A 10,287-nucleotide genomic window follows, 5' to 3' on the forward strand; every position below is an offset into this window, starting at 1 on the left:
GGCATGCATCGTCCCAATACACACACACACACACACACACACACACACACACACACCCCTGAAGAAATTCCGACAAAATAAAACTACATAACTTCCCTTTAGGACCTAGTCTCCAGTCGAAGAAGTGTCTATAACTTTCTAAAGAACTTTACACGCTCCCATTTTCTGGTCAGTTTCCATCCGGGTGGGAACTGCAATCACCGCAATCCCTTTCCTCAGGTCCTCCAGAGTCGCCGACGCTCTATGCGACTGTCTCGTCGGTGGACCCAGCTCGAGTCTCTCCGGCCGACTCATCATCTCTATGGTCTGTGCACGACTTCCGGTGGCGGGACGCGGGACCGCGCACGCGGGAAAAGCTACCCCAGCGTATACCCATCCCCCCTTCCCCGCCCCCCTCCCCCGCCGCCCCCATCAAGCCCACCGCCCGCTCCTGGGCCGTCGCGAGGCTGCAGCTTGAAGAGGTGGGTGGTCGTCGTCTCCGGGCCCCAGGAGGGAGCGGGCCCTGCTCCCCCGCGGGACGCTCGAGATGGACCGTTCCGCGTTCAAATCCGCGGGCAGCGGGCGAATCCATTTTAGGGGGGGGGAGGACCGTGGGTCTGGGGCCGCGGAGTGGTGGGAGCCCTGGGAGGGGAATCCAGCATTCTGCAGGGATTTGGGGTGCCGACCCCGAGCGGTCCCTGGGGTTCCGCAGCTCGTTGCCATGGCTCCCGGTGGACCGCACCGAGCGGGTGTCTGGCTGGGATATAAGCGCCACTCCAGGCCGGGTTCTCCAGCCAGAGCTGGGCCTGGGCCCTGGAGGGCTGTAGAACCTGCCTGTAGGTTCCCAGGCAGAAGAGATCCTGAGACATCCCAGGTGCAGCCGAGGGCTGCCACCTGGCTCCATCTGTGAGCAGCATGAGGTGATGTCTTTCAAGCTTATCTGTCTTCCTCCTGAATTCAGATTCCCAACCTGCTGTGCATCTGCACACCTACCCAGGAGTTGGGGCCCAGCTCAGTTTATTCGCTTTCCCCGTGTAGCCTAGGGCTCTGTGCCCAGGCCACCACAGGCAGGTCAACATGGCAGAGACACTGGAGTTCAACGACATCTACCAGGAGGTGAAAGGCTCCATGGTGAGAAGGACTTGGGCTCTTAATACAGGTGGAGAGAGAGAAGGAGGGGAAAGTTTTTGCCCATTAACAAAACTTAACTTTGATCACAGTTACTACTTTGGAAAAGGAAGATTCAGAATGTGTGTCTGGTGTACCCCCAATCAAATTGAGAAAGAATCCCAAAAGTTTTGGGCCCTTGGAATTTGAAGGGAATGTATATGCTGTTCAATACTAAATTCCTATGTTGCAAACCAAGAAATAGAACCTACAAGGATTCTGGATGTCAAGGCCAGGTTTAAAGTCCATACTTCCTGACTACTTGTCTCTTCTTAGTGACCTTGGCCATTTCAGCTATCTCCCCCACCCCCCCACATTGATAATTTGGTCAGCCCCCAACAGTCAGAATGGGCGTAGGGTAGAACTGGACCCAGTATCCCTAGTGTGTACCATCCTCATGCATCTGGCCTGTTCCTCTGACAGAATGATGGTCGGCTAAGGTTGAGCCGCCAGGGTATCATCTTCAAGAATAGCAAGACTGGCAAAGTGGACAACATCCAGGCTGGGGAGTTGACAGAAGGTATCTGGCGCCGTGTAGCTCTGGGACATGGACTGAAACTCCTCACAAAGAATGGCCATGTGTACAAGTACGATGGCTTCCGAGAATCGGTGAGAAGTCCTGATGCCTTTCATCCCCCATTTTATTGTGCCATCTTGTTTATTTTTAATCCTTTAGTGAAAGTTGGGGCTTCTCCAGCTGATAACCATGTCATTAGTGGCTTGGCCTCCACAGAGTAGGCCTTTGTGGCCATTGAACAATCAGTGTTTTGCTTTAAGTATTGAAGACCTGCACATCTGTTTGAGCCTTACCTCCAGATTTTCTGCTATCTTAATTTAGATGGTGGTTTCTCCTTGTTTTTATCCATGTTCAGAATCTTAGCTTGATGCTTTTGTTTGGCTTGTTCCTTTTTGAACCGCTTGAGTTAAAGACTTAAAGGTTTTAACTTCCACTGTCGTTAAAACAATACGTATACAGTGTTTAAAAAGTCTCACCATGAGCCCCATACCCAGAAATGTCAGTTCCTTTACTCCTCCTCTAGCCTGAGCTCTGCTTCCCAGGATCAGCCTCTTTTAGTAACCTTTTGAATGATTTCAGAATTGAGATGCTAGGTCAGCAATGGATTTCTGATAAAGGATATAATGGGTCAATTTTTCTGAAATAATCCTGGGATGTTGAACTTGTGTTCAACATTAAGGCCACCAGGGTTTACTGGGTTTGTATTTTCTCCCCTCCACCCCCAGGAATTTGAGAAACTCTCTGATTTCTTCAAAACTCACTATCGCCTTGAGCTAATGGAGAAGGATCTGTGTGTGAAGGGCTGGAATTGGGGGACAGTGAAGTTTGGTGGTGAGTCCTAGGGAAGACTGAGGTTTGGGGGAGAAGGTGAGATGAAGAGTTTCAGCTTTTCACTTAGTTGTCTTTCCCCTGTCGCTGTCTCTGATTTCCTATCATTTTTTGTGTGTATCACGTATTCATTGAGCAGCTCTTGTCTATCAAGCACTGTTCCTGGTCTTGCGGGTACAGTATAAACAAAATAGCTTGAGTATCCGGTCCTCGTAAAACTTACAGTTTGCTGGGAATATTATGTACTCTCAAGGGGAGGAACTTGTGGCTTGATAAGCTCTTTCCTCACAGGGCAGCTGCTTTCCTTTGACATTGGTGACCAGCCGGTCTTTGAGATACCCCTCAGCAATGTGTCCCAGTGTACTACAGGCAAGAATGAGGTGACACTGGAATTCCACCAGAACGATGATGCAGAGGTGTCTCTCATGGAGGTGCGCTTCTATGTCCCGCCCACCCAGGAAGATGGTGTGGACCCTGTTGAGGTGAGGCCTTCACTGGTTGCCTTGGTGGCAGATGATGCTGAGGACTGGATGACTGGCCTGGGAGCAGTAATCTGCTGCCTGATCACTGGTATGTGCTTTTGCAGGCCTTTGCCCAGAATGTGCTTTCAAAGGCAGATGTAATCCAGGCTACTGGAGATGCCATCTGCATCTTCCGGGAGCTACAGTGTCTGACTCCCCGTGGTCGTTACGACATCCGGATCTACCCTACCTTTCTGCACCTGCATGGCAAGACCTTTGACTACAAGATCCCCTACACCACTGTACTGCGCCTCTTTTTGTTGCCCCACAAGGACCAACGCCAGATGTTCTTTGTGGTAAGCAAAAACCCTTGGAGTAAATGTCCTGGTTTTTGTCTGAGTCTTCAGTAGATGTCTCAGTGGTGTTGAGTTCTGTATTGGTTAATAGCAAGTTCACCTGAAGCATCAACTGTTCCTTAACCTTGTCCACTCTTCCTTCCCAGATCAGCCTGGATCCCCCCATCAAGCAGGGCCAAACCCGTTACCACTTCCTGATCCTCCTCTTCTCCAAGGATGAGGACATCTCCTTGACGCTCAACATGAATGAGTGAGTGTTTGCCTGGACTATTTCCTGCCACTGTCCAGGCAGGAGAGAGGGATGCCATCAGAAAGCAGTTGTGTTTACCATCTGTCTCACCTTGCTCTGTAGGGAAGAGGTGGAGAAGCGCTTTGAGGGACGGCTCACCAAGAACATGTCAGGATCACTCTATGAGATGGTCAGCCGGGTCATGAAGGCACTGGTGAACCGCAAGATCACAGTCCCAGGCAACTTCCAAGGGTAAGAGTGCAGGCTTGGGGTCCTGGGCTGCTGGGAAGTCGGCTGGGAAATGCCACGTCTCTTTGGTGATCTCCTCCTGAGAAGGGAATGCGTCTGTTAAGAGTCCTGGATAGGACCTTGTCAGTGCCTCCCTCTGAGCAGTGCGGTGAGATTTGCTCACTCGAGGGCTGAGCATGTGTCCGGCTGCTCTCTGGCCCTCTGGCACTGACCAGGCTTCTGGTATCCTCCCAGGCACTCAGGGGCCCAGTGCATCACCTGCTCTTACAAGGCGAGCTCAGGGCTGTTGTACCCCCTAGAGCGGGGCTTCATCTACGTCCACAAGCCTCCCGTGCACATCCGCTTCGATGAGATATCCTTCGTCAACTTTGCCCGCGGAACCACCACCACTCGCTCCTTTGACTTTGAGATTGAGACCAAGCAGGGTACTCAGTACACCTTCAGCAGCATTGAGAGGTAAGAGCTCCCCTCAGTTAACCTGGGCATCCTGACCCTGACCCAGCCTCCACTGGGAAGCCTGGCAGGGCCTGGGGCGCTATGCAGGCTTGTGTCTTTGACTTTCCAAGCTTTGAACAGAATTTTTCTTTTGCTTCCCTGGGATTTGGTCCTTCAAGTACTCAGTTTAGAAGCCTCTCCATTGCTTTTTTTATGTTTTTAGAAAAGTCATTTTCCATATGATGAAAGCCGTGTGTGTTGGGTACTAGCCTTTTTTCTTCTCCAACCTTCCCCCACAGTGGAAATGTTCTCTCTCTCTTTCCTGGAATGAGCTTTGTGCCCGGGAACACAGCAGCTAATGTTTATTGAGTGCTCATTGTGGGCTGAACATTTTTACAGACATCTTCATGTTTAATCTGCACAATAACCCTGTGAAGTGTGAAACAGACCAGTAAAAAGATGGAAGTGTCCCTTCCCCACACTGATCCTGCTCTGTGCATACTGGGTGAATAGGTGCACCCCTCCCTGCTTTTCCTTCCCCAGAACTGCTGAGGGTAATGCAGGTTCCTTTTTCAGGACCAGTTCTGACCTTCCTTCCTGCTGTCCTCTGGGGGCTCTGAGCAGTTGGGTTGGACAGTGTGTTTGAGAGCGCCAGCCCTACCATCTGGCTCTGGCCCCTGGGTGTCAACATCATTTAGTCCACCCCTGAGTTGGTCCTCACCATCTGGTAACACTGTTCTCCCCTCACAGGGAGGAGTATGGAAAGCTGTTTGATTTTGTCAATGCAAAAAAGCTCAACATCAAAAACCGAGGATTGAAAGAGGTATTTCTGTCTGGGAAGGATGAGCCTCTCTCCTATTCTTTCTGTAGGGAAGAAAGGAGCAGAGATTTCTTGGCTTCTTTTTCACACTCTCTTCTCTTCTTACCCTTATAGAAAAAAGAGGTGCGTGTGACCCTTTCCCCCTTCTGGTGCAGGTTTTCTCTGCATGGCCTTAGATTAGTCTGTGCAGCCCCTTAGGAGCTCTGTGTGGGGCCGGGAGAGGGAGGGGCTTGGACTAACTGGTGGCAGGCAGTACCTGGGCTTAGGCCCTGCACGTTGACTGTGTGGATGACCCAGCCCCAGGGTCTTCTGGGCGCTTCCGCTCTGATTCCACAGGCATCGGGGAGTGCTTTTGAATGCAGGGGTTCTGCTTGGGGCAATGAGTCTCACTCCCACGGCTTCCCTGGCTAGGGCATGAATCCGAGCTACGACGAGTATGCAGACTCTGATGAAGACCAGCACGATGCCTACTTGGAGAGGATGAAGGAGGAGGGCAAGATCCGGGAAGAGAATGCCAACGACAGCAGTGACGACTCGGGAGAGGAGACAGGTGGGCCGGTCTCCGTGCCAGGGACAGGGCAGTTGGACTGTCCTCTTTGGCCTAGACTCACCCTGTGGCAGAGCTGGGTGTCTGGGTAAGGGGGAGGGTCTCACTGGGGCAGACGCTGATGTGTCTTGTGTTCTTTTTCAGATGAGTCATTCAACCCAGGTGAAGAGGAGGAAGACGTGGCAGAGGAGTGAGTTTGATTGTAGCTCATGGGGGTGAGGAGGTGGCCTAGACACTTAAGGGACCAGGTTTCTGGACATTTCTCACCTCTAAGCACTAACCACTGACCCAGGGTGGCAGAGGGACCTGTAATGAGGTGATACATGAAAACATTTCTTCAAGTGTCAGGGACTTTACTAGTGCACAGCATGTTTTAAGCCAGAAAAGTGTAGTGGGGAGAGAACAGGAATGAGAGCCAGTGCAGTGCCCACTGCTGGCAGTCCTCAGGTTCGTCACTGCATCTTGGTGTCTTCACCTGTGAATGGCAGTGATACCCCTACCTATGCTAAATTGGTCAAGACTTGATTGTCATTGTCAGACATACAACTAACTGGCGTAAAAGGGATTTTTAGAAGTTGACGTAACTGAGTTCAGGGACAGAATTGGCTTTAGACATTACTGAACCTAGGTGTTCAAAAGTTGGTGGGGAATCTTTCTTGTTTCTGATTCCCTTATGTATATTATTGATTGGTACTGGAATCAAACCCAGAGAGTCATACATGCTAGGCAAGTACTTTACCACTGAACTCCATCCTCAGCCTTTTAAAAATTTTTCTTTTGGGGCTGGGTCTCCCTAAGTTGCCAAGGCTGGCTTCAAACCTGCAGTCTTTCTGCCTCAGTCTCTCAAGTAGCTGGGATTACAGGCATGCACCACCAAGCCTAGGTGATTACCTTATTCTTAGACAGGTTTGCCCCCTTCAGGGCCAAATTACCCTGAGGTGTCTGGGCTTAATCCTAGAAATAACTCTTCTTTCAGTGAACAGCAAAGTGAATGGTGTGGTCACTCGCCCCTTCCTGAGCCTGAGTCATTAGGATGTGCAGGTCTTTGATGGGCCGGAAGTCAGCCGTGTAACCACCCATAGAGCCTGTGGTGGGGGTGAGTCCCTCGTGAGTGAAGGCCAGATAGTTCCCACCAGGAGAGTGGCAGTGAATGTTGGGCAGCAAAAACAAAAACAACTGAAGACACCCTCCAGAAGTCCACTCGTTATGCTTGCGACATGCTTACGAAGGTGCCTTGAAACTTTAGCAGCGAACAGAGTTCTGATATTTCCCATTTTCTGAGGAGTCGCAGTGTATCAGCTACGACCGTTAGTTTTGTGGGTGTTTGCTGGGTCAGTTTCCTCCCTTTTGGTGCTTTTATCAGAAAAGACTGCAGGGTAAATTCAGATGATTTGCCCAAAAGGAAGTAGGGAAGTGAACTTGGCACGTTCTGGGCATGCCTGTCTGTTTCTGTACTTGGGCATGGGAAGGGTTTTGCCTGGATTAGATATGATGACCAAGGAGAGGGGCTGGAGTCTATTGGTTCTTTTGATTCAGTAAATAACCCATTGTGGTGGTGAGGTCTGGAGAGGGGATGGTTGGAACCACCTCAGCAAAGGGCAGGAGGCAGGGCTGGGGCCTGGTGGTGGAGGCTGTCCTCTGGTGTTTTTCCCTTGCTCCTTTCTGGGCAGGTGTCTTTGGATTCCGTTTCCTCCTAAGGCCTCTAGGTCCTATTCTCCCTCCCTGAGTCTGAGCCCCACTCTCCGGCAGGTTTGATAGTAACGCCTCTGCCAGCTCCTCCAGTAATGAGGGCGACAGTGACCGAGATGAGAAGAAGCGGAAACAACTCAAAAGGGCCAAGATGGCCAAGGATCGAAAGAGCCGCAAGAAGCCCATGGAGGTGCAGATTCTCCTCTAGATAGGAGTGTGTGTATGTGTGTGTGCGCCTGTGTGTACATCCTGCCTGCGCTTCACCACAGAAAGACGCGTTGATTCACCCTCCTGGGGTTGTTATTCTAGCCAGTGATTATGGCCTTGAGGGTTATCTTGGTGATTTTTCTCTCTGGTCCTGGGATAATTAGCTCCTGGAAGATCTGAATTAGGAGACATGCTACTTCTGTCCCCAGGGCCCCTACTGAGCTAGAGGAGGAAGACATGACCCCTGCCCTTAGCGAGCGAGCCATCAGTCTAGCATGATACTATTTAGTATTTCTCTATTTTCCCCTCAAGTTAGGTGATTCAAATAATTTCTTTGGGAAACTGAGGGATGTCTGTGGGAAATAGCTGGCTAATGGCATTTGGATTCTCTCTTATGTAGATGAAGAAGGGCAAAGACCCCAATGCCCCCAAGAGGCCCATGTCTGCATACATGCTGTGGCTGAATGCCAGCCGGGAGAAGATCAAGTCAGATCATCCTGGCATCAGTATCACAGATCTTTCCAAGAAGGCAGGCGAAATCTGGAAGGGGATGTCCAAAGAGAAGAAGGAGGTGAGGAGCAGTGGAGAGGCTGTGATCCTCGTCAGCTGGCGAAAAGGGCTTTCTTGAGTGGGGAGTCTTATTACCCAGAGAGGGGCAGGGTGAGCCACTGGTGGAATTTTACTGTATAGATCTATAGATTTTCCTTGCACCTGGGAAGAGGTCTCATTCTCCCGTCTTACGTGTGTGTGTGACAGGAGTGGGACCGGAAGGCCGAGGATGCCAGGAGGGAATATGAAAAAGCCATGAAGGAATACGAGGGAGGCCGAGGCGAGTCTTCTAAGAGGTGAGTCTCGGAAACAAAATGACCGAGTGAAGTAAAGCTGCTCTCAGCAGTGTATTTTTTTGGGCAGGTCAAAGTTAAGAAATAGGATTGTTAGAAGATAGTGGGTACGCTCTGATAGAGCCGAGCTTCTTAAACCTGGGTAGGCCTTTGCCCAAGTGTGGGTTATATAGGGAATTGAAATCACTGGATAAATGTGGCCCATTTTCCTGGAGAGTCAGTTTTATTCAAAGGTATGGGAGAATTTAGAAAAAAAAAAAGTATTATGGAGCCTAATATAAAATTCACGTGGATTTTTAAAGATAAAGCAGGAAATGTCACATCAGTTTTGCATATGGTGCTGCTTCAGGTTGCAACCCCTGATTTTTTTTTTTTTTGTACTAGGAATTGAATCCAGGGACATTTTACCACTGAGCCACATTTCTGGTTCTTTTTATTTTTTATGTTGAGATGGGGTCTTGCCAAGTTGCTTAGGGGCTCACTAAGTTGCTGAGGCTGGCCTTGAACTTATGATCCTCCTGCCTTAGTCTCCCGACTCTCTGGGATTATAGGCATGCACCACCATGCCTGGTTTAACTCCTGATTGTTTTATTCTATTCACTTACTGTACTCTTTCTTGGGGCACTTGGGGCTGACAAGTGAAAAGAGCAGAATGACAGGGACTGGTAGGGACCTTGTTAAGGGTGGGAGAGGTTTGGCCTCCAGGACAAAGCCAGGAACCTGAAGGTCCAACTTTTTTTCCCTCTTGCTAATATAGGGATAAGTCAAAGAAGAAGAAGAAAGTAAAAGTAAAGATGGAAAAGAAATCCACACCCTCTAGGGGCTCGTCATCTAAGTCATCGTCAAGGCAGCTAAGTGAGAGCTTCAAGAGCAAAGAATTTGTGTCCAGTGATGAGAGCTCTTCAGGAGAGAACAAGAGCAAGAAGAAGAGGCGGCGGAGCGAGGTGCGGCAGGAGTGTGGGGCTGTGGGGCTGGGAAGGGTGAGGTACCGGGGAGGTGGGCAGGTGGGTGGGTAGTAGTTGATACAGGACTTACCTGGTTGGAGCTGGAATGGATTGATGGACTTTTGAGATTCCAAAGGTGGGTTCTGGTTGGAGGAAGGGGACAGGATTTAGGGGCCTTTGCCACTGAAAAGTGACTGGGAGGATAGCCCAGGACTCCATACCTTTCTGCTTAAGAGACTTTGGTTTTCAGGATTCTGAAGAAGAGGAACTAGCCAGTACTCCTCCCAGCTCAGAGGACTCGGCATCAGGCTCCGATGAGTAGAGAGGAGGAACATCTCTCTGCGCTTGCCCTGTCATACCCCCAGCTCCTACCCATGTTCTGGTACCAGTTTCTACTCACATGACATGTAGTCCTTGGATTCTGTGCCATCTGAATAAGCTCTCCTGGTGGCATGCACTTTGCTGGGGCAGTGGGGGAGGCATCTTAACTTTTGCTGCTTCACAAGGATGGCTCCTTGTAACTTGGGGAGAGACGGGTTGGGAGGCAGGGCAGTGCAGGGTCCAGATCCTCATCCCACTTTTCCCAGCCTTAGGGATGTAGCTGCTGCTTGCCCCCGTTGGAATTGCTGCAGCAGGGGTCGTGTGAGGTCAGGCCTGTAGCTCCTAACTGGGGCCTATTTCTACTTTTATTTTGTATTTCTGGTCTGTGAAATCAACATTTAATAAAGGGAACTGACTTTGGAAGTCATGTCCTTATGCCTCCTTTCTAGCCCTGTACTCCCTTTTTGTGGTGGTGTTCACCACTCCATCCTGACTTGGCGGGATGCTCTTGGCCAGCCGGGAAGCAGGTCTCCAGGTACATACTGTTCTGTTCCCGGCTGTACAAGCATTGGTTTTCACTGTTTTCTGCCTGGATGGCCACCTGAGAGTCGAGAAAAGAGCCCTGATCTGATTAGGAAGTCTCTCATAGTTCCACTCCATTAGCCAAGTTAAGGGGAGGCGGCTCTGAGCTCAGTT

At 50.3% G+C, this 10,287-nt stretch overlaps 1 protein-coding gene across 2 annotated transcripts; it reads left to right on the forward strand.

Moving 5' to 3' along the window:
- Window positions 1-323: 323 nt before the first annotated feature.
- SSRP1 (structure specific recognition protein 1) lies at window positions 324-10,032 on the forward strand. 2 transcript variants are annotated; one of them, XM_079102282.1, is made up of 17 exons: window positions 324-461; window positions 941-1,110; window positions 1,570-1,755; window positions 2,389-2,494; window positions 2,783-2,973; window positions 3,078-3,308; window positions 3,455-3,558; window positions 3,661-3,789; window positions 4,021-4,242; window positions 4,972-5,044; window positions 5,453-5,591; window positions 5,733-5,778; window positions 7,338-7,467; window positions 7,885-8,055; window positions 8,241-8,329; window positions 9,084-9,270; window positions 9,521-10,032. In XM_079102282.1, the coding sequence occupies exons 2-17, from the start codon at window positions 1,057-1,059 to the stop codon at window positions 9,590-9,592; spliced, it is 2,130 nt and encodes a 709-aa protein (XP_078958408.1). In that variant the 5' UTR covers window positions 324-461; window positions 941-1,056; the 3' UTR covers window positions 9,593-10,032. The 2 variants fall into 2 exon arrangements, with proteins under 2 accessions (XP_078958408.1, XP_078958409.1); XM_079102283.1 differs by having other exon boundaries at window positions 335-461; window positions 1,018-1,110.
- The last annotated feature ends 255 nt before the right edge of the window (window positions 10,033-10,287 follow it).

The sequence above is a fragment of the Sciurus vulgaris genome (genome assembly GCF_902686455.1).
Source record: "Sciurus vulgaris genome assembly, chromosome: 11".
In the NCBI taxonomy this organism is placed as follows: Eukaryota; Metazoa; Chordata; class Mammalia; order Rodentia; family Sciuridae; genus Sciurus; species Sciurus vulgaris.

Bases quoted from the DNA above. Each gene is read 5' to 3' on its own strand.
- SSRP1 (XM_079102282.1), top strand. From the start codon at position 1,057: ATGGCAGAGACACTGGAGTTCAACGACATCTACCAGGAGGTGAAAGGC. The intron at 3,790-4,020 runs GTAAGAGTGCAG...GTATCCTCCCAG, and splicing joins GTCCCAGGCAACTTCCAAGG to GCACTCAGGGGCCCAGTGCA. The intron at 9,271-9,520 runs GTGCGGCAGGAG...TTTGGTTTTCAG, and splicing joins AGAAGAGGCGGCGGAGCGAG to GATTCTGAAGAAGAGGAACT.